This window comes from Fonsecaea nubica (assembly GCF_001646965.1).
Source record: "Fonsecaea nubica strain CBS 269.64 chromosome Unknown Scaff34, whole genome shotgun sequence".
NCBI lineage: Eukaryota > Fungi > Ascomycota > Eurotiomycetes > Chaetothyriales > Herpotrichiellaceae > Fonsecaea > Fonsecaea nubica.
Window position 1 is genome coordinate 200,513 of NW_019173707.1, and position 21,191 is coordinate 221,703.

The window sequence follows — 21,191 nt, forward strand, 5'->3', positions numbered from 1 at the left end:
ATTCAGGCAGCCAGCTGAAAACAGATCCTCCTGGCAATATCTACCATGGGTCTGGGCTATCCATGACCCCAGAAACTCCCTGTCGTCTTTGGCATGGGGCCCATTCTGCTTGCAACTGTTTGCAGAGGGGATTTACTCAAAAGGGCGTCTTTCCAGACCACGCCTTACTGGTTACAGAACTATCCCCTAAGGTCCCGGAACCAGTCAGCCTTGAATATTCTTTGTTCTGTGAAAGTGTGACCATTGGTTCGTCCGCCGCTCTTCGTCGCAGTCCAAGTCCGGCCCGACCCTGATTTGTTGGGCGTTGCTTCATCACCAGTTCCCGGTTCACGGGCAAAGCAGACTCCAGACATTAGCCATGTCTATATCCTGGGACTCTAGGTGTCTCTGCCCAAGGTCGCCGGTCAGGAGGAGATCAAGGCAAGTATATATCAAAAAAGACTGAGGTATCTAATGAATTACATGACTACTACTCCTACGAAGCAACCGTACATCCTACGCAGGACAACTCACGATAAGTAACGAGTTGTCGAAAAGCACGAACGAAATTCAGGGGCCATGTGCTTGTGCAAAAGTCCATCAACATAAACAGCGACAATAGAGTCTATCCCCGTTGCATCTCTATCCCATCCATCCCATCCATGGCATTTCTCGTCGGCCGGCCACTTCACTCCAACTCCATCAGGTTCTCACACCCTGTAATACCGCGGAACGCCATCCTCGTCGAAATCGACCGACCATGCACTCCGCTCACCACGTCTGCTCGTCTGGTAGTGGTGAGGACTGCTGCGCACGCGACCGTCCACGCGGCCCTGGGCCGGACTGTGCCGGACCTGGAGCGGACTGGGTCTCGTCCGTGCCGCCGTTGCTGGCGTGGCTTGTCGTGGCCCGACCACCGCGCGCGTGGGCGTCGACGGGAACCGGCGCAACAGGTGCACCATGGGCACCCTGCGCCCACTGGAGATTTTCTGGTACAGCCACGGTGTGGGCGACGTTTCGGTCGAGGCGTCGTACCGTTCGTCCGCGGGGACCATGTCCTCGTAGTCCGGGAGAGGGCTTTCTTCTTTCACGGCCGTGGGGTTGAGGGGGTGGTGGGTGTCTTTGATATCGTCGTGACCATCCTCTTCCTCTTCCTCCTCTTCGTCTTCATCCTCGTCATCGTCATCTTCGTCCTCATCCTCATCGTAATCATCATCATCATCATCCTCCTCTTCGTCCTCCTCAAGCTCTGCCTCCGGCCCAAACACATCAGGCAACTTCGCGGGCTTGACAACGTCCCCGCCGTCCTCGGAGTCGTCGTAGAGCCGGCCCCCAGCCGAGTCGTAGTGCAACTCGGTTAGCTCACGCGAGTCGTAGTCGATATCATCCTGCAAATGGGTCGCGTCTCCCACTTGGCCAGCCACGCTGCTGTTGTTGTTGCTGAACTTGACTCGCTTGGGGGTCCTGGGCCGCGCCGCACGATCGTCGAAAACCGACTCCTGGTGACCCTCGTTGATCTGACCGAAGGACCTCTTCTGTCTGGCTCCTGTCCTCGCTATTCCTGGAACCACCGGCTGCACTGTCTCAACGCCACGTATGCCGAGACCAGCCCCAGGCCCGGTCGGGTTGTAATGTTGCCACGCGTACTGTGCGCGGAGGGCGCGGTTCTGCTCCTGCAAGTCGGCGATCCAGCGCAGATTCTGCTGGTGCGTCTCCAGCAAGCCAGCCTCGCGGGCCCTCCAGTAGAAGAGCTGCTCCTCGGCGTCGTCCGCGTTCTCCCCCAACAGACGCTCGTACTCTGCGATTTTGCCGTTGAGGGCCACGATCTCGGCCTGGTAGTTGGGGACGACGCCCGCGTGCAGGTCCCGCTTGATCGTGTCCTCGTAGTAATTCTCCATGTGGGTGAAGATCTGGCGCAGCTTGGCTTGCACGGTCGGCGTCTGGTACAGGAACGGCGCGCCGTTGTCCAGGGATGACGGCGACCGTTTGGAATCCCGCGAGGATCGATCACTGCGGTTCTGGCGTTCGCCCGATCCAGCACCGTGGGTCCGGCGAGGGCGGTGTTGGCTGGGACTGTGGTCAGGGACGTCTGGCAGAAGCGCAGGGTCCAATTCAGTGTCGCCGCTCGAAGACCTCTTGAATGGAGACCTGTTGTGTGGTGTCTGGGCGGTGCGCTGGTCAGATATGATTTCCACCGATGCAACAGGCGTCGATCCAGGCGCGAAATTTGGGTTCAACATGATAGAAGAGGCGTCTTCGCCATCTCCAGTGCTGTCAGGGCCAGGTCTCTCGAACGAACCAATCCCTTCAACCTCTGTCCGTTGGCCCAGGGAGTCCTCCAGACGCACTTTGACGTAGGCGTCATTCTTGCCGTGGGAGTCAGGCACGTAGTTTTCCAGCACGAGCGTTGGGAACAAGATCTTGTAGCGGCCGAAACCCGCCGTGATGTTGATGGACAACTGTCCTGGACCTGGACGTTGGCCGTTTGCTGTGGCAAGCTTGAGCTGGGCCGTTGAAGACTTGGACACATCGTGTGTGCCATTGGAACGGGCTTGACTACCTCTGTTCGGGCTGCCGCCATCTTCATTGGTGGCGTTGTTGCTGTTGTTGTTGTCGTCGTCTGGCTCAATGCCAGTGTCTCTCGCACTGGCGTCGTCTCCAGTACCGCCATCAGCACTACTAGCATTACCAGCACTGCTCACGGAGTGTGTTTCGCGTTCACGGCCAGCGGCGTCGTGATTGGCGTCAGGGATCCTTTCGTACAGCAACACATAGGGCGTGAAACCATCAAAGTGGTCGAGAATGACTTGAAAAGAAATCTTTTGGACCTCGCTGGAATCGTCAAACACGTACCAGCTGTCTCCGCGGTGGACGTAGGCGATATAGTGGCCCTCGTCTTTGCCACCATAGTGGCTGACGATGCCTTCTAGCCGGTACTTGGCCGAGATGTCGGCGGGCTCCCCTCGCCTCTCAAGGAATGGAGTCAAGTCCAGCTCCTCCGGGATCGTCACCTTGGTGGCGTCCTTCCCCCACTTGATGTTGCCTGCTCTGTCCAGCTCCACGGTACCGTCCTTCCCGAGTCGAATCTTGAAGCGCGCCAGCTGCAGAAACAAGACCTCGGGAGGAGAGTAGATCTTCCTCCAGATATTCTTCTTGGCCCCATTGCCATTGTCTGGATTATATGCTGTTGTGCCGTTGCTACAGGCGCTGCAACGCCACTCAAAGTCATCCTCGGAGTTTTTCGTGAAGCAGTCTTCCAACGTCACTGGCACTTGGCTGTTGGCTGTGGCGGGCAACTGGAGGGACAGTACCGTCTGCTCATCGAGGCGTGAGAATCGCGTCTTCACTCTGCGGACGGAACCGCACTGCATACACCGGGCGCGTTGTGTTTGGGTGATTTGCAATAGCTCTGATATTGTGACATGGCCCAAGTCCACAATCTTGTCCAGGGTCGCCTGGTCCAGTCTATTCTCTACAGTCAGCTTGATCAAGACACGTCAAGTTCGATTGTTGGGGAGGACTTTACCTGTTCTCACGCTGATTGACCCTCTTCTCGGTGAAGTATTTGAGCTGCTCGATACTGAGGGCGATCAACCAGCCCAGGAACTCAGAGGCGCACTGATCTTCTGCGGCTTCCCTCATTTTGGTTGTGAACCGATCCTCCACGGCATATGTTTCTGTTTTCATTTCCTTGTCGCGGCGCGGGCTGGTTGCGTAGTCCCAGAAGAAACCCATTGCAAGGTTGAGAGTCTCCGGTTGAGCTTGTCTTTCATCCCAATAAGCCCTGCTCAATTCAAATAGTTCGCACAAGACATCGGTGTAGTCGATGGGCAATGCTGCTGTGGTCTTGTCGCCTGTTTGCCCGTCGCCAGCTGGCACATCAAGCAATGCGTCGATGAGAGGTTTGCTGTAAGGTTTGATCCTCAACCCAGCGGCCTTCAGACTGGGGATGTGCCGGTGTTCAATCCAAGACATGAATCTGTTGCTGTGCAGTAGCACGACGATGGTGGCATTGCGATAGCAAAGACGCCCTGGATTTTGGAACCCTCCCCCTACATTCGACTTCACCTCTGACCTGGCTGCGATGATGGCATCCGTTGGCGCCCTTAGAGGACTGTTGAATTCGGGTCCGTCCGATGTCGGGCTAGGAGTCGGACCATTTCTCGGGGTTCCAGCAGGAGGGTTCAATGGTGACCCTCGCGGCCCGGCCACGCCATTCGCAGCAGCTGGGGCTCTCTTCTCACTGTTATCCGGCGTCTTCGACTTTGGTGGACTATTCGCTGGTGTTTGGGGTTGAGCTTGAGTTCTTACTGGAGCCTTGCGTTTCGATTCAGTCTTCCGTGCATCCTTGCCTTTGGGCTGACTCTTGACTGGGACTTTCGTTTTCGGTTGATTTTTCGCTAATGCCTTGCTTCCTGCTTGCTTCTGCGTTCCAACGTTCAGGGGGCCAGTACTGGTGTTAGCTTGTCCGGTGGGCGTAACAGCCCCGGACCTGGCTTGAGACCTTGTCTGTACCATGATGCAATGTAAATTTGGGGATTTGCAGAAACGAATTGACAGACACTAACAAGGGACAGGGGGGATGAGGAGGGTTGAGAATAAGAATGAAAACCGACATGCTGAGACAAAGGGAACTGGAGAGAGCTGTGCAAGTGAAAGCCAAAGATTGTTCAGCACGTTTGCGGACATGTATGAATGGGTGCGGCATGGGCAACAATGGGCGTGTTGCCAATGAATGAATAGAGCGAAAAGATCATGATAGCCGAAAACAGCACACAATGAATGGAACGGTGAATGTAAGATGGCTTCGCATGCAGAAGAGAACAAAGTAGCCAGAATCAAATCGAAGCACAATCAAGAGGGTGTCGGTGATGGTATTCATCCTGCTGAGAGACGGCACCGTCATTGTCCACAAAGCCTTGCGGCAAGTCACGTGGCATTCCGAAAGCGTAGAACAAGGCTGCGTGGTATTTGGTGGCCGGAAAACGTCAAAGGCCACAAAGTTTTGATTTCGTAAGTATGAAAACAGAGACGCCTGGTTCGTATCGGTCTTGTCGCTAAAAATAATGTAAATTGGTCCTTTCAAGTTCCTGAGGGTCCTCATGGTGGAAAAATGTCAAGATGATATTACGGGCTTTTGGGTTTTCCCATTGCCGAAAAAGCGCCTCCAATCTTCTGAATTGCGATGATTATCCCCCATCTTGAAAATCGCAACCCCTGTCCCATCATTATTTGACGGGGAGGACAAGGGGACCGGGGTTGGTAATGCTGTCGTAGGGTTTTCAACCGCAGCCTTCTCGGACGGCGCGAGGTCCACCGACGATGACACTGTGCTCCTCAATGAAACCATATTCTCCAACTTGTTCATTCGCCTTTTCATTCGCAAGTAGAAGAAAATAACGGCTATCAAGGCGAGAGTGCCGAGAATCACACCAATAGCGATACCCGCTTTGGCGCCACTACCCAAACCAGCAGTATGAGAGGTCGAAGACACGGCCGTTTCGGCAGCCGCAGACGCACCAGGTGAGGACATATTGGCAGCTCCCGATGCTGTACTGGAACCACCGGTCGTTGATGCTGAGGTCGTTGCGGCTCGTGTGGCGGCCAAAGCATAAGTTGTCGCGATGCCTTGGGTGCTGACCATTGTGAAGCCAGCCGCAGTCGTAGAATCTGTCTTGTTCTGGGAATCGCAAAGCAAGAAGTTGCAGTAGGTTGGAAATCGGGGTATTTGCATTCCGGCTTGAACAGGCGCAATAGCATACGTGCCACTGGGCTCAACTGCAAATAGAGTCAGTTTTCGCTCCCAGTCATGCTCGGCATTGCACAAGCTTACTCTGGTTTACATTGGCCATAGCGAACTGGTCTGAGCCGGGACTCATCTCACAAAATATAGACAAATTTACACTCTTCCAGACTGCCTGATAGCTGACTTGAATCACGTCGATATTATTCAAGGTCAGCGGCGCCGTAGGGTAAAGAAAGGTAGCATGGGGCGCCATATCTGGTGCTGTGGCTGGCACTGTTCCGGTGATGGCACTTGCAGTAGACGTTGTCAAGGTGTCGGTCGTTGGAGAGGGCAGACTTGAACTCGAGGTCACTGGTTCAGCAATGCCAGTGAAGGCAGGATGAGGTCGCATCTGTGCCGCGCGCCGCCCATGATGAAACAAGTCTTCTTGTAACATCTAGATAACAGCGACGAGTCGAGTATCGAAATCGCAGGACGTGCTTCGGTTACCGATCAGAAGCATCTTCCCTGGAGGTTGGCCATCATAGGGCTCGCTTGCGAGGAGGGGGACTGTCGCAGATAAACGGCAGGTCCTGGGCTTTCGACAGAGTGCAGGTGCCGGACAGCCCACGAGGAGGTTTCAGAAACAGAGGCCCTAGTCCTTGTTTATCGCCGCCACAGAAGGATGGCCGGCACCTGGCGAACAAGCCATGATTAGATTCTTTCCCTCGATCTGGAGAGGATGGCTGTCGGAGCCGCTAGGGTTCGAGACATTGGCGGGATGGCGCTGGATTTTGGCGAAATTGCAATCATCAGCAGCATTGGTTTCAGTGGAGCAGGCTGGTAATCCAATCTGTTTGAGTGTGAGCGCGAGGATCTGATGGATTTATATGGCAGGGCAGAGAAATACTTGTACGAGGTACATCGGCACCTATCACTCTTCCTGAGGGCGATGGAGCGTCGCAGGGCGAGCACCGAGATGTGAAAAGTGGTCGATGTGAGTAAAATGAAGAGAGTTGGAGGCATGAGCAAGCGGGTCCTGGTTGGGAGCTTCCCCACCCTGCCCACCCTCTGATCCTTTGAACGCACTCACTACTTACCTAGGTAAGCGTGCTAGGTACGCCATAGGTACCTTTGTAGGCACTAGGTAGCTCGGTAGGTACCCGAGAAGCGAACCCCATCTCCCTGCAAAAGCAACCATTAGTGCCTACCTTTAGATTGTGCTTTCGACATCCTCCGTAGGCACCTTTAAACTACGGAGTAAGCTTTGACTGAGCCTGTACGAGGCACTTTGTACTCAACAAACCTGAATCTCGGATTCGAGATGGAATCTGCGTCGATTTGTTCTTGTCTTTTTCTTTTTTCTTTTTATTCCTTTTAGGGAGCGCTCAAGAGGAAGCACTTAGCAAGCAGAAGGTGAGCGAAGCGTGAGTAAAGTGACGAGCGATTAATCTCAAGAAGACGACGAGCCGCAAGTTTTTTTGCGCTTGAAACTAACTACGTAACTACGTAGGCATGTGTGGCATTGTTACAAATTTGCCATGTCAGACTATACCCGCAATCCTTTTTGGCCTTTGCAATCATGTGGGTGACTGATTCCCTACCGGGTCAGGAGGGCTTGTAATGTGCCCTGAGTTGATACAGTGGACACATCGTTGACAAGCACAGCGAGTACGAGTACTCATACATAAATACTCTTAACTCAAAAACTAATAACAGGCCAGATCCTTTCTTTCATGTCACCACCTATAAGTGCGAATCTGTGCATCACCACTTGGATGTGCCCGTTGCGTGGGAAAGGTTGTTGAATATGCCGAAGACCTGCGAAATATCTCATTCAAAATGCGCTGTTTCGCCAGCCCTGGGCTGTAGTGCCAATGGTTCCGATGCTCCCTGCCCGCCGTCGACCATCCCCATCCAGGTTCAGTTTGCTGAGGACTTCTGCAGGAACAGTTGGGATATATTTCCTCGCTCGCTCCCTGTTTGTCCCGCCAATGCCCGCTCCATAACTGATGAGCATATCTGTCGAGGTGGGGAGTGAAAATGGTAGCATGAGAGACTGGTCCAATGTCAGCGCGTTTCGATTCATTGGCGGATCTGTGTCCTGCTCGACTGGCGAGGATATTGAAGGCGCTGACGCCTTCTGAGGCGTGCTCGGTTCTTTGTTGACTGGCGCCGGCGCTGGGGTTCCATTCCGCCCTGCCGGCGTCGTCGTACCGGATTCGGTGGCCTCAACCATGGGCGTTAGTGGTCTTTTGATCAACGACTGTTCACCTCTCTGCAATTGAGTCAGGAACTTCATGTGTGCCTTGGGCAGGCTCTTTTCCCCGACTTCAGCTCGATAATTCTTGACCGCATGGATCAGCTGTGTCGGGGTGAGGCGTTGGAGTTGGACCAAAGTCCCGACTAGGGATTCATGGTCTTCGCCAAGCGAACTGAAGCACTGGAGCCACTGAAGCAGTTGAATAATGGGTGCCAGATGTCGTCGCGCAGCGTCGACTGTGGTCTCTCCAGTCGAGATCGTGGAGCCGTGCTCGTAGTGTTCGGGTTGTCGGTTGTTGGTCCGCGCCCAATCTTCGATGACAGACACATTCATGCGAATTTGCATTGCCTTGGTCCTCGAAAGATATTTCTTTGTGGTCATGACCCGGTTGAATAATTCGGCACCAATCCAATACAGCAACTGAGACAGGATCTGTGATGTGATGACCGAGTGAACATCGTATAAGTCAAGCACAAACAGGGTGGAAGACAGCAGTGAGGTAATATTGCGCGGAGACGTTTGTGCTCGTCGCTTGGGTGAGGGAGGTCGAAATCGCTTCTCTGGGGGCTCGTCCTTCGTTTTGGGCTTGGACTTGAAGACCTTCCATTCTCCTTGGAAAGCAATGTCGTCTAAACCAGGTATTGTTTCATGGTCCAACATTGCGACATCCAGAACCTTGTTCATTCTCCTCTCAGCATCCCTGATGATGAGGATAAAGGTCTCGTTGATCAGCTCCGCAAGCTCAAGCTGATACTTGGATGTGGCCTGCACAAGTCCTACATCCTTCTTCAGGTAATGGAGGAGCAAAGTCGCGTTGGATATCCAGAAAGCTAACATGGTCATATCCCACTGGCAGCGTTCGATGACGTCGTTGATGAGATCCATGGCTCGTGTGAGAACATCGTCCAGAAGAGAGGCCGTCATGTGATAGTGTGCATAACGCGCCATGAGAAAGATCAGGTTCGCCGGTATGGGCTTTTGCGATGGGGATCGTTGCGGCGTCATATTGGTAATGATCAGGTCAAATATGGCATCCAGCTTATCAGCTTGGAACACAAACATCTGGTCGCCAACACAACGGTCCCAGATGAACTCTTCCTCGTCCACCTCAAGATCAGTAGGCGACTAGAAAACGTCAGCAAAACACTTCATTTGCCCTTGTCAGGTAGGCTTACCTCTGGCTGTTCATCAAATCCTAACGTGGATAAATCGACCTCCAGATTAGCCGCGCTTTCTTGCATCAACATCCTTCTTCTCATCTCGTTCTCGGCCATCTCCTCTTCGAAACGATCCTGGGAGAAGCCCGAGTTGTAAAAGTCATCTCCCAAGCTCGATGCCCCGAAATGATATCCGTTCTCATGCAGGTAGTGAGAGAAATCGGATCCGGGTTGGACGAAGTCAAGCGCGGTGCCACCAGACGAAGATTTGATGTCAGGGTCGGCTCCATGATCGAGCAGCATTTTGGCAATTTGCTTGTGACGATTGGTCATTGCCCACATCAATGCGCTCCACTGGTTTCGATCCTGCTTGTCCACGATGGCTCCGGCGTTCAGAAGGGCGGCAACAACTTCATGATGTCCCTGACACACGTCAGTCGGAGTAACAAGTCTGTTGGTAGGGCGGGACGCACAAAACAGCTCGCGTATATTAGCGGCACGGTACCCTCTTCATCTGGCTGGTTGACATCAACATATTGCTTGGCCCTACCTCCAACCAGCTTCTGGATGCGAGCCACGTCTCCATTACTTGCTGCCATGTTAAGGCTTTTCTGTAGAATCTCTTTTTTCTCGCTGTCCGAGAGCTTGTCGTCCATGGCGATGGCATCTTCATCCTGTCCAGGACTGCCATCCTCTCTGTGATGCGCCTGAGCTGCCACCATTTCCATCAGGCGCGAGTCGCTGTCCTGTATGCGGGCGAATGTTTCCTCATCATCGTAGGCCGGGGTATCCAGATGCAGGTCGAATGTCAGGGCTCTTGCAGGGGTAGGTGCCGTGATATACTGGGAAGAGCCTATTCCAAAACAACCGCTTGTAAGTATTCATCTCCGCGAAGCACGAGACCTGTGAGGGCTGCTTGCCTTGCCATCCATCATATAACTCGGTTTCCTCGCCATAGCTGGAAAATGGACGACGGTCATCTAGGGATGTCGGCAGGTCGTCTGGAAGCTTGCGAGGTGTCTGTTCCGTAGGAGATTGCGGAGGATGACTGGCGTCAGTTGGAGTAGCTGGATCACCAGCGTCCATTGTGTTGACTGCGCAGGGATGCCAGCAGGGATGATCTCATATCGGAACAAGGTCTTTTGCCAAAGGACAGGTCTCATCTGGCGTCTGATGTTGCAGTATTTTTACATGCCGAGGCCATATTTTATGGGAGGCTGAAACTATCTAGGTCCTCACCTGCAGAGTCATGTAGTGTTATGTTGGTGTTGTTGTCCATGGTGGGAGGTTCCTCTGCTGCCCGCAGTGGCTGTAGCCGAGTCGGAGATCTGTTTGTCCCGTCCTTGGCATGTCACGCTGCTTTTAAGGAAGCCTGCGATGCTGCGCTCGGCGAAGTAGTCCTAATTATAGGTGAGCAAAGTGAGTCAGGGACAATTCTAGTGTACTACCTAGATAGTCTTGACAGGGGAAGAAACCTCAGTTGTGTCTATGTGTTGCCTTCTTAGGACATGGACGGCGTTGGGACGATGTTATTAAACCTGTCATGAGCGAATCTCACGCGGTAGACATAGCCTAGACTGTGAACGTCGAGGCGGCACATCTGTTGCCAGATTTGCCAGCTTCAGCCTTGTCTCAGCCTTGCAGCAGCCTCGCCAGCCAAGAACTTATTGCTCCGACTGAGCCCTTTCTGTTGTGGCCCCTGTTCCTCCAGGTGTCGTGATAAATCATAATTCATCATATACCGAGTACAGATACATCAATAGAAAGTCCCATTTCCGCCCCGCCATAAGTAATACTCTTCGGCTCGGACCCTCGGAATAGATCCCAACGAATGATAAGGGGATCCCCAACTACGGCTAGTCAAAATCAATCCGGCTCCTTGCTCCCCCCTGTTTTCGCCCCTTGACTGAGACTTTCTGCTCTCGTATTGTTGGTCACGAACATTCACGGCAAACGCAAACTTATAATATAGTTCTGGCTTCGATACATGGCCATGAGGTGCTTGTCGGGCGGCTTTGTCAGGATTTCTGCCCTTGTTCTGGTTCTCTTGATCCTCGCAAGCTCGTGCAAAGCATCTTTGGGTGACCACCTCCCTGAATTCCGGGAATGTGTTCAAGTACGTGCACCCATTGAATGTCATCCGTCAAGCTCCTCACAAATGCTAACGGCTTCAGGTCTGCATCGAGGAGAATTGTGAGTCGGGACGAGCAAGCATACGTGAGTGTTCCCTTGATGGGCTATCCAAAATTATAGCTGACCCTTCCCTGCCTTCAGCTCTTCATCTAAGACTTCTGCTCTGGGATTGTCCATCCGAATGTGATTATACCTGCCAGCATGTCATCACCGATCGCCGAAAAGCACGAGATCCACCCATGATTGAGCCAGTGGTCCAGTATCATGGAAAGTGGCCCTTCTATCGTTTCATGGGCATCCAGGAACCGTTCTCTGTTTTGTTCTCATTGATGAACTTTCTTGCCCATCGGAATGGCATGCAGAGAATTCGCGACTCTATTCCCGCTCGATACCCTCTCCGACCATATTACTTGGCCTTTGGCTACTTTGGACTCGCCAGTTGGATATTCAGCATGATTTTTCACACCCGAGACTTTAACATTACCGAGAAGCTGGACTATTTCGCTGCCGGTGCCAGTGTTCTCTATGGCCTTTATTACTCTCCCATCCGGGTATTTCGACTGGATCAGAACGACCCAATGAAACAGAGCATCCTAAGGGCGTGGACGGTTCTCTGCATTCTCCTTTACGTGGCGCACGTCACTTATTTGACGGCGTGGAGTTGGGACTATACCTACAACATGGCCGCCAATGTCGTTGCAGGTATTGTTCAAAATCTGCTCTGGAGTTGGTTCAGCGTCACGCGATACCGCAAGCTGCAGAAATCGTGGGCAGCGTGGCCGGGATTGATTGTAGCTTGGATTATCATGGCTATGAGCTTGGAGCTGTTTGATTTTCCTCCGATGGCTGGCATGATAGATGCTCACAGCCTATGGCATCTTGGAACCGTGATACCTACAATCTGGTGGTATAGGTAAGGTGGCAACTATTTGTCTCTTGGTTGATTACTCTTACTGACCCGTCCACGCAGCTTTCTGATCAAAGATGCTCAAGAAGATCTCGCCAGTCAGCGACTCAAAGCATAACCACAGCCACCTAAGCCTTCAGACCTCCACAGGTTCTCATGAGAGCCGAGGGGCAATGCTGGTTGTTGTAGCGAATAACGGCTACGAGACCAAATTCAAGATTGCAAGATTCAACGAGCCGAACTATCTTCTGTGTTCTCCCTAGTTACCTTACAAAGGTACTTAACCCCGCCAGTCGGAGCTGTTTAACGCGAGCGGGAGGGGTTGGAGGGGTCATGGGACGAGCGCCCAGGGCATCTCTGACGTGACAGGCATAAACGGTCGATTATTGTTAAGGGACCCCCCACGTTCATTTGGGGCGTTGTTGGGCGCCTCAGCCGCCCCTGCCGCCTCGACTAAACTCACCTATTGGTCCCTAGGACGCCGAGAAGGTCACTAGTCAGGCACGCGGGGAGTAACTTCTCATCTGGTGGCCCCTGTGGCTCGGCGCGGCTGGTGGCTTCTAAGCACCTTCAGCCTAGTTAGCGAATGCACAAAGCGTCTGTTGGAGAAGTCTTTCTTAGTGACTTGCGCATCCCGCCTCGTTTTCAATCTTCTCTCATCGCAGATCACCTTTCCTCTTATTTCTTTGTCTTCTTCCTTCTCCAGTACCAGCGGGTAAAGTCTTCGGGCAAAGTCTTGCTTCATTCAGCATTATCAGCAGGTCGTGAGTGGGTGCAACCCTGTGTGCACACCTTGTCTCGCCTTGCCCATCATGTCCTACCCAGACCCTCGAGACTCGGTCTTGAACAAGCCAAAGCCGGTCATTCATCTGCCCAAGGATCTTCTGGATCGTATCACCAAAGGTGCTGAGCCATATCCCATCCTTGCAGGGAGAAAGTATGAGTATGGCACTGCAGGCGTACGTTTTCCTCTGCTTCTCTGATGCTTGGAACTAACACGAGTGTCTCCAGTTCCGCATGAAGGCGTACGTCCTTGTTCAGCCGCACGAAGCTGACATCTACCTCTCTCCTTCCACCTGACCTTGCCCGTAATTCTTTCAACTGACAAAGAGTGGAATTCAGAAATGTTGGTCTGGACCATGTCATTTACACCGTTGGCCTTATCGCTGCGCTTCGTTCCAAGAAGCGCAATGCGACAATTGGGATCATGATCACCGCCAGTCACAACCCGGCGGAAGACAACGGAGTCAAGTTGGTTGATCCTATGGTATGTCATCATTCACATATCACATATCGACATGAAGAAGGCTAACAGGAGGACTAATAGGGTGACATGCTTGAGGTATCGGATTGCGTCGTTCACATCGGCCTCACCACGTGACTGACAATTGAGACAGCAATCATGGGAATCGTATGCGACTGTCCTGGCCAATACTCCCAGTGAGCAGCTTGGGGTGGAATACGAGAAATTGCTCAACGAGACCTTGATCAGCAACATCAGCCAGCTCCATGAACGACCCGCAAAGGTGGTGTTTGCCCGCGACACTCGTGCTTCTGGACCGTACCTGGTCACCGCTCTCAAAGCGGCCTTGGACGCCGTCAACGTTGAGTATGTCGACCATGGTCTCATGACCACCCCGCAGTTGCATTATATTGTCCGCTGCCTCAACACCATCAATTCTCCATACGCCTTTGGCGAGCCAACCGAGCAAGGCTACTATGAAAAGATGGCCAAGGCATTCAAGACTATTATGCACGGTCGTACCATCCAGGGACCCATCACTGTCGACTGTGCCAATGGCGTTGGAGGACCGAAATTGAAGGAGCTGATCAAATATCTGCCCTCCGCCAAAGAAGGAGGCATCGATATCAAGGTGGTCAACGATGATGTGGTCAAACCGGAGGCCCTCAATTTCGAGGTGAGTTCTTCACCAGATCGCAGAGCCTATTGACCGTTGGCTGAATTCCTCAGTGTGGTGCGGACTATGTCAAGACTAAGCAGCGTGCCCCTCCCAACTCCAACGCGCAACCAGGAGATCGTTGCTGCTCTCTCGACGGCGATGCCGATCGGGTGGTCTACTACTACACCGATGAGCAGAACACTTTCCACCTTCTGGATGGTGATCGCATCGCTACTCTTGGGGCGGTTTTCCTTGCGGACATGACTCGTGTCGCTGGAATTGACCAGAAGCTGAAGATCGGCATCGTGCAAACTGCCTACGCCAATGGAGCGGCTACCGAGTACGTCGAGAAAGTACTCAGATTGCCCGTCACCATCACTCCCACTGGCGTCAAACATCTTCACCATGCTGCAGCCCGCTACGACATTGGTGTGTATTTCGAGGCGAACGGACATGGCACAGTTCTCTTCTCAGAAAACGCGATCAAGCTCATCAGAGAATCCGAACCCAAGTCCCCTGGGCAAAAACATGCTCTCGAGTCCCTCCGCGCTTGTATTGACCTGATCAACCAAGCCGTTGGTGACGCCATTTCCGACATGTTGTTCGCTGAAGTCGTGCTTGCACACAAATCTTGGACGCTTGAGAACTGGCGCAACACCTACATCGACCTCCCTAACCGCCTGGTCCGCGTCGTGGTCAATGACCGATCCATCTTCAAAGCTGTTGACGCAGAGAGAAGACTCGAGTCTCCCAAAGGGGCCCAGGAGGAGATTGACAAGTACTGCCAAATGTATATCAAAGGTCGTGCCTTTGCCCGGGCGTCTGGAACAGAGGATGCAGTCCGTGTGTATGCGGAAGCCCACTCCAAGACTGAGGCGGAGAAACTTGCCAGTCAGGTCGCCGAGGTGGTGAGGAAGTATGGTACGATGTAAAGGAAGAATGGAGACAGAAATGGATGTGTCATGACAAAAAAGGGTTTCCTGGGGTTATCGGGGGAAAGTTTCAGTGTGGACGAGTGTTGGACAAGACGAGATGGTATGGCATGGCATAGCGAATGGCGCAATCTGAGCAGGATGAACGGACTCTCCCTGGCGGACATTTCACGAGGTACGACATAGGCTGATGTGCGGATACCCGATACCAAAAAGTGCTGCTTTTTTTCTTGCTGAGTAGATGGGAGAAGTTGGGTCTCCCTCGCTGTTCTCTTGAATGAAGCATGAGGCATAAAGCATGAAGCATTCCTGGCGCGATATGCATAGATAGAGACACGGAAATGGCAGTTTCTCAAAGCGGCATTCCGCGACGACGATGACTAAAACCCGGTTCAAACTTCACGCTTCCTATGCAATTCGGCGAATTAGCGGTCCTTTATCAGAACATGGTCTTCTGAAGGTAACATCATATGATGGTCTTGTCGCTTTCTCATGTTGCTTCGGCAGTGAGGTCAAGATAGACCCTTTTCCGTCACCCTCGTCTGTCTAGCCTGCGACAAGCTCTGAAACTCCCTCCGGGCGTTGGTCCGCTGACCACGACTTCTAGGATCAATTTCTCCTCCCTATCAACGATTCATACAAGAGTAGGATAGGGGAAAGAAGGTCAAAATGCACAAGATGAGGATCAAAAGCGCAATTCTTCCAGGAAGGGATCCCATGTCTCGGTGGGATGTAGATTTCGAGAGAAACATCATCGAAAGGATACAACCTGCAGCACCTACAGCAGGAGATTCATCTCCAGACCCTTCACCATTGCTTCTTCCGCCTCTCTGCCACCCTCATGTTCATTTGGACAAAGCGTATCTTTTGACGTGCAACACTCAACATCATCCGTCACAGCCTCCGCCCGATCAAGAGGGGTCACAGCATCCAAACTATACTGATCTTACCCCTCAAGACGGTTCCTTCAGCGAGGCCCTCAAGTTCACCTCCTCGGCCAAACAACGCTACACATCCGAAGATCTCTACCTGCGAGGAGCCCAGCTCCTCGCCACATCTCTGGCCCAGGGTGTAACCTCATGCCGTGCCTTTGTCGAACTTGATCACGTCACTAGTCAATCATGTATCGAAGCAGGCCGGCGGCTTAAGGACTGCTTCCGAGGGAAAATGAAGTTGCAACTCTGTGCCTTTGCCCAAGACCCGATCTTCAGCACCGAACATGGTGAAAAGAATCGCCAAACACTGCTTCGTGCGCTGGAGGACTGCGCTGGCGATGTCGAAGTGCTTGGTACTACGCCATATGTTGAAAAGTCCACCGATGCAAGTATACAGAACATCGAGTGGGCGATTGAGACTGCCATCAGCCGTAATCTCCATCTGGATTTCCACCTCGACTATAACCTCGACGAGACACAAAAACCTATGGTCTGGGAAGTGATTCGACTCTTGAAAGCATTGGATTGGAATACCCGAGCACAAGCTGGGAAGACGATCGTTCTGGGTCACTGCACACGTTTGACGCTCTGCAGTGATGCTGAGATGGGAGATTTGGCGAATGAGATCAGAGAAGCAAAGCTTCCGATCCATTTCGTGGGCCTCCCAACAAGCGACCTGTTCATGATGGGTCGTCCCTCTGCAGCTTCCTCGAACCAGGAATCGAAATCCGCGGACCGCCCTCGCGGGACACTTCAAGTCCTCGACATGATCCGAAGATTTGGTATCAACAGCTGTCTCTCCGTGAATAACGTCGGCAACGCTTTCACTCCCTGGGGGACAGGGGACCCGCTGGCTCTTGCATCTCTCGGCGTTGGCATTTACCAAGCCGGTACCGACGAGGATGCAAACTTGCTATTTGAGTGCGTAAGTTCAAGGGCCAGACGAGCAATAGGTCTCGAGACAGCGAGTGTACTGGATAACAGTCTGGAGTATACTAAGCCGGACCAGAAGGGTGACTATGACACAACCCAGCTGAGGGAAGGCCGGAGAGGCGAACTACTGCTCGTCAAGAACAAAGAGTATGTCTCCTGTCCAGGGCATTTGGGAGTCAAGGTCCCCGCGCGCCAACAGGTCAGTGTGAGAGACGTTGTGTGGGATCCACCCCAAGTCAACCTCCGGCAGGTTCTGAGATGTGGATAACACGACGGTCATTGTGAGTACACAGAAATGAGGGAGGAGCCTCAACAATGTCTGGGGGAGACATCTTGACTACCCGGTGGCTTTCTCCAGTCTTTCTGCTTGACACATGGATGCTACCGTTCTATGGGCAAAGCGGCACATGGCCGGACACAGTCGCTGCTGTCTCTGATGAAATCCGATATCGTTCGTGGTACAACATCACATTGGCGAGGTTGAATACGCGCTACTAACGGCACAAGTCAGATCTTGACATACGGGGGAAGGACGATCAGGAAATTGTGTTTCCTGAGAAGACCATCCACTGCGGCAGCACGATAGGTGCAGAACCATCCAGAAGACACAATACACGGGAGACAGGAGAAGGCAAAGGAAGTTACACAAGGTCTATAGGACAAAGGTTCCCGCTTGGCGTGAACTACGAGGCCATGGTACAAAACAATGAATAGATGCTGAAGGAGTATACGGAAGAGCACTATCCCCACCGTACGTAGCACAGCACAGCATTTGCTCTCCTCATTGATCCCCTTACAGCCCTACAACTAGGAGCATGTAATGCTCATCTATGTATACACATCGTCTCGGAATTGAATGATGTGGAATCAGTAAACAAAACGCAATTTCAGCATTCTGGAGGGAAGCACGGAAACGCGAGTTTTGAAAGATCGATGTCGAGTGGCATGTTTATCCACGGCATCAATATATTGTTTTGTGTTATTCGGGATCATTTTCACACAATTTCCAGGGGGTATTCTCGGAAGAAGAGGAGGAAAGGAGGAGGAGGATGTTCTGGTCGCCATCCTCTCTTCTTCTTCTTCTCCCTGCAAGACCCTTATAATCCACCAATTTCACTCCGTGGTTCCCAAGGGTCCTGGATTTTGACGTCCTCTGTTCTTTTTCTGCAGGGGGTTTACTGTCCTCTCCGCCTATCGGCTTCCTTCTTGATCCAGTCCGCGGCCTCGTCCTTGACCTTGTCGTCCCAGCGGCTCAGGGCGCTGCGACCTTCTGTGATGTCACCGACGGCCCAGGTCATGCGGGCGTTGTCGAGGGCCTCGTCGACGTCGGTGTCGGGACAGATGATGTAGAAGCGGCCCTGCTCGATCTTCTTGACCCCGTACTCGGCCACCTGCGAGGGGAGCCAGGCGCCGCGCGGTTTCGTCTTGAGGGCCTCCTCGTCCGGCACGGGCCCCACGTTGCCGCTCAGCCCCGTGAACGTCCAGCCAGGCACGAGCAGGTGCGCCGACACGTGCGGCGCGTAGATGGACGACGATGGCGTGCGCAGGTCGTGCGCCAGCTGCTCCGTCATGGTCTTCACCGCGCTTTTGGACGCGTTGTACGCCGGGTTGCCCGGCGGGTTGGTGATGCCTTGCTTGGACCCCGTGAGCACCACGGCGCTGGGCCCCGTCGTCTTGAGCACCAGGGGCAGGAACGTCGTGAGCCCGTGCACCATGCCGAAGAAGTTGACCCCCAGTGTCTTGTGGAAGTACTCGGCGTCCCCCCACGGCTTGGTCGTCCGGATCCCGATGCCCGCATTCAGCATCAGGAAGTCGATCGTCTGGAACTTGCCCGCCAGGTCGGCCTTCACCGCGTCCCACGCCGAGAGGTCTGACACGTCGATCTCGTACGTGAGCGTCAGCAGCTTGTTGTCGATGGCCTGTAGAGCTGAGGAAGCTGCCTGTAGCGACGTGGCGTTGATGTCTAGCAGTGCCAAGTGCATTCCACTGCGCCGACAGTGTTGCGCAAAGGCGAAGCCCACGCCGGATGCGCCGCCGCTGATCAGGGCCAGAGCGCCTGAGCGAAAGATGGATGCCATTTCCGCCCTCTTTTCCTGCCTGATAGCCTACTACAAGTGTCTGATTTCTGAAGGGTAGAGAAGAGTCAGCAGCGGTACAATAGAGAATGAGGGGCATGGTCGGTTAGAAGAATCTGGATGGAGACGGTCCAAGGCGGAGATGCTCCGAACGCTACAAAGTCCAACTGCTTCCGTATCCAATAATGACGTCGGAATTGCGGAATTGAACGACGGGCGAGGAGATGCACATGATGATAAGGAGTCGAAGGGGAAAGGAACAAAAGACGGGTATATGTTCAAGTTCTGGGTTATTCGTATACAGACTAATCGTCTGGATTTTTGGTAGAGGCTCATTTTTGGCTGCGCCCATGCACGCTCAGGCTCCTTTTGAAATACCGCAACGCTAATTCACTTGGGAAGACTGGCAATGCTTTCTTTTCCTTTTGGTTTTTTAGTCTGTCGGACTTCTCTCGCGTTCTTTTGTTGGAATCACAGCAACCCGCTCCCCAATGCATCGATGATACCCCGGACTTTCGGGTTCGGGAGAATGCAAAAACAACATAGGCATGCGACGGGAAGGTGGCCCGGTGGAATGCCCGTCCTCATCACCGGAATCAATCACTGTGAGGCTTCAGCCGCCTCATTCTCCTTGTCCTCAATCTTCGCTTCCTGCAGCTCCTTGGCCACATCGGCAACTGCGTCTTTCTCTTGAGCTAGCTCACCATCCGCAGAGACAGGTCCGTTTACGCCCACATCCTTTGACGCCACTTTCTTTGCGTGGTTGTAACGACCACTTCGGGCACTTGTTGACGGAGCGTTGGATGCATCGAGTGCTTCTTGTTCGAGCTTCTCGATCTCTTTCTTGGCTTTTTCGATGTTCTTGGAGCAGCAAGTCAGCAGGGCTGTCAAATAGTCAAAATGGTATTTACCTCACCTTTTGGGTTTGTGTGTCCTGGTCCTTCTTCCAGGCGGCCAGTTTATCTTTGAGTTTCTCAACCACACCAGGAACATCGGCCTGGGTGCTTGGAGGGTCGACCCCAACTTTGGCTAGCTCTTCGATGATACCGATGTTCATATTGAGCTTGCCAGAGTCGGTGGGGGCAGCAGCGCCTTTCTTGCCCTTGCCCTTCTTCTTGCCTCCACTACCAACGAAGAAGTCCTCGTCTTCCTTCCTCATCACCTTCATGCCCTTGAAGCCAGACTCATCAACAGTTCGCTGGGCAGTAGCAGCAAACTGACCAGGTCCTTTGTCGCCTTCATCGTTCTGATGGCTCGGGTCAAAGTGGCGGATCAGGCCTTCGGCGGTGCGGATTTGATCCAGGAATGCTGGCTCGGAGGCTTCTTCGAGCTTCTGCTCGGCGATGCGACGGCGTTTTTCCTTCTCGTACGCCTCGCGCTCGGCCTTTTGTCGTTCTCGCCGTTGCTGGTAGACCGTGTCTTCATACTCCTTGTAAGCTTTCCTCTGGGCATAATAGTCATCCTTGACCTTCCTGATGGCGGCGTAAGTCGCTTGCTGCTCCTCGTACAGGCGGTCTCGCTCAGCCTTCAAGGTGTCGTAGTTCTTATTGGTATCTTCGCGTGCAGCCTTGATTTCATCGAGCTCTTTCTGGTTGTCTTCAAACTTTTGGGAGAGGGCTCGGGACTCGGGGTTGTCGAACGATTTCTTTAGTTCAGCATTCTCCGCCTTTTTCTCGTCGATCTTCTTCTGCAGGTCGTCCAAGCCCACGAAGCCTTTCTTTTGGCGGCGCAGAGCCGAGATCTCGGCAAGTGCCTTCTTTTCGTCGACCAGTTTCATATGGCCGGAGTCGACCTGCTTTGTGATGCTGTCAATTTTCGCATCGATCTCCTCGGGACTTTTGAATCCAGCACGGCTGCGAGCTTCCTTTTGTTCAGCGAACAGCTTCTTGATCAAGGCATCGTTCTGGTTGAACTTTTCCTGTTGTCCAGCCTTGGCCGCCTTGTGTTCCTGCTGCTTCTGACGGATGGATTTTTGTTCGTCGACCAATTCCTTGAAGCGATCGTTGGCGGGAGTGGATTTTCCAGGACGGGCGCTGTCTAGCTTGGCTCGGATAGCATTCTGTCAAGTGTCAGCTAAGGCTTCTCATGTTCCATTAACTGAGTGAAGAGACATACGAAGCGAGCTTGGGCAGCCTCGTGGTCTTTTTCGGCCTTTGCAAGGGCTTCCTTGAACTTGGCTTCGTCGGGCTTTTCAGGACGCTTGTGAGCGCCATCGGCGGCAGCAGGAGCGTCGACGTCGGCCATTTTTGAT

At 53.1% G+C, this 21,191-nt stretch overlaps 8 protein-coding genes across 8 annotated transcripts; 3 read left to right on the top strand and 5 right to left on the bottom strand.

Moving 5' to 3' along the window:
* Positions 1-689: 689 nt before the first annotated feature.
* AYO20_05737 (hypothetical protein) lies at positions 690-4,497 on the bottom strand (the record flags this gene model as incomplete). The annotated part of the gene is made up of 2 exons (XM_022644030.1): positions 690-3,444; positions 3,506-4,497. 2 exons carry the CDS (start codon positions 4,495-4,497, stop codon positions 690-692), a joined length of 3,747 nt encoding a protein of 1,248 aa, XP_022500034.1.
* A 598-nt stretch (positions 4,498-5,095) lies between these two features.
* AYO20_05738 (hypothetical protein) lies at positions 5,096-6,116 on the bottom strand (the record flags this gene model as incomplete). Its single annotated transcript, XM_022644031.1, has 2 exons — positions 5,096-5,757; positions 5,813-6,116. 2 exons carry the CDS (start codon positions 6,114-6,116, stop codon positions 5,096-5,098), a joined length of 966 nt encoding a protein of 321 aa, XP_022500035.1.
* A 1,425-nt stretch (positions 6,117-7,541) lies between these two features.
* Positions 7,542-10,210, bottom strand: AYO20_05739 (hypothetical protein; the record flags this gene model as incomplete). Its single annotated transcript, XM_022644032.1, has 4 exons — positions 7,542-9,092; positions 9,143-9,547; positions 9,598-9,940; positions 9,993-10,210. 4 exons carry the CDS (start codon positions 10,208-10,210, stop codon positions 7,542-7,544), a joined length of 2,517 nt encoding a protein of 838 aa, XP_022500036.1.
* A 1,047-nt stretch (positions 10,211-11,257) lies between these two features.
* AYO20_05740 (hypothetical protein) lies at positions 11,258-12,282 on the top strand (the record flags this gene model as incomplete). Its single annotated transcript, XM_022644033.1, has 3 exons — positions 11,258-11,341; positions 11,458-12,170; positions 12,228-12,282. The coding sequence occupies 3 exons, from the start codon at positions 11,258-11,260 to the stop codon at positions 12,280-12,282; spliced, it is 852 nt and encodes a 283-aa protein (XP_022500037.1).
* A 694-nt stretch (positions 12,283-12,976) lies between these two features.
* On the top strand, positions 12,977-14,997 carry AYO20_05741 (hypothetical protein; the record flags this gene model as incomplete). The annotated part of the gene is made up of 5 exons (XM_022644034.1): positions 12,977-13,123; positions 13,176-13,189; positions 13,287-13,431; positions 13,562-14,083; positions 14,137-14,997. 5 exons carry the CDS (start codon positions 12,977-12,979, stop codon positions 14,995-14,997), a joined length of 1,689 nt encoding a protein of 562 aa, XP_022500038.1.
* Positions 14,998-15,666: 669 nt separating this feature from the next.
* On the top strand, positions 15,667-17,133 carry AYO20_05742 (hypothetical protein; the record flags this gene model as incomplete). The annotated part of the gene is made up of 1 exon (XM_022644035.1): positions 15,667-17,133. One exon carries the CDS (start codon positions 15,667-15,669, stop codon positions 17,131-17,133), a length of 1,467 nt encoding a protein of 488 aa, XP_022500039.1.
* Positions 17,134-18,040: 907 nt separating this feature from the next.
* On the bottom strand, positions 18,041-18,943 carry AYO20_05743 (hypothetical protein; the record flags this gene model as incomplete). The annotated part of the gene is made up of 1 exon (XM_022644036.1): positions 18,041-18,943. The coding sequence occupies one exon, from the start codon at positions 18,941-18,943 to the stop codon at positions 18,041-18,043; it is 903 nt and encodes a 300-aa protein (XP_022500040.1).
* Positions 18,944-19,540: 597 nt separating this feature from the next.
* Positions 19,541-21,184, bottom strand: AYO20_05744 (hypothetical protein; the record flags this gene model as incomplete). Its single annotated transcript, XM_022644037.1, has 3 exons — positions 19,541-19,801; positions 19,857-20,999; positions 21,056-21,184. 3 exons carry the CDS (start codon positions 21,182-21,184, stop codon positions 19,541-19,543), a joined length of 1,533 nt encoding a protein of 510 aa, XP_022500041.1.
* Positions 21,185-21,191: the final 7 nt, after the last annotated feature.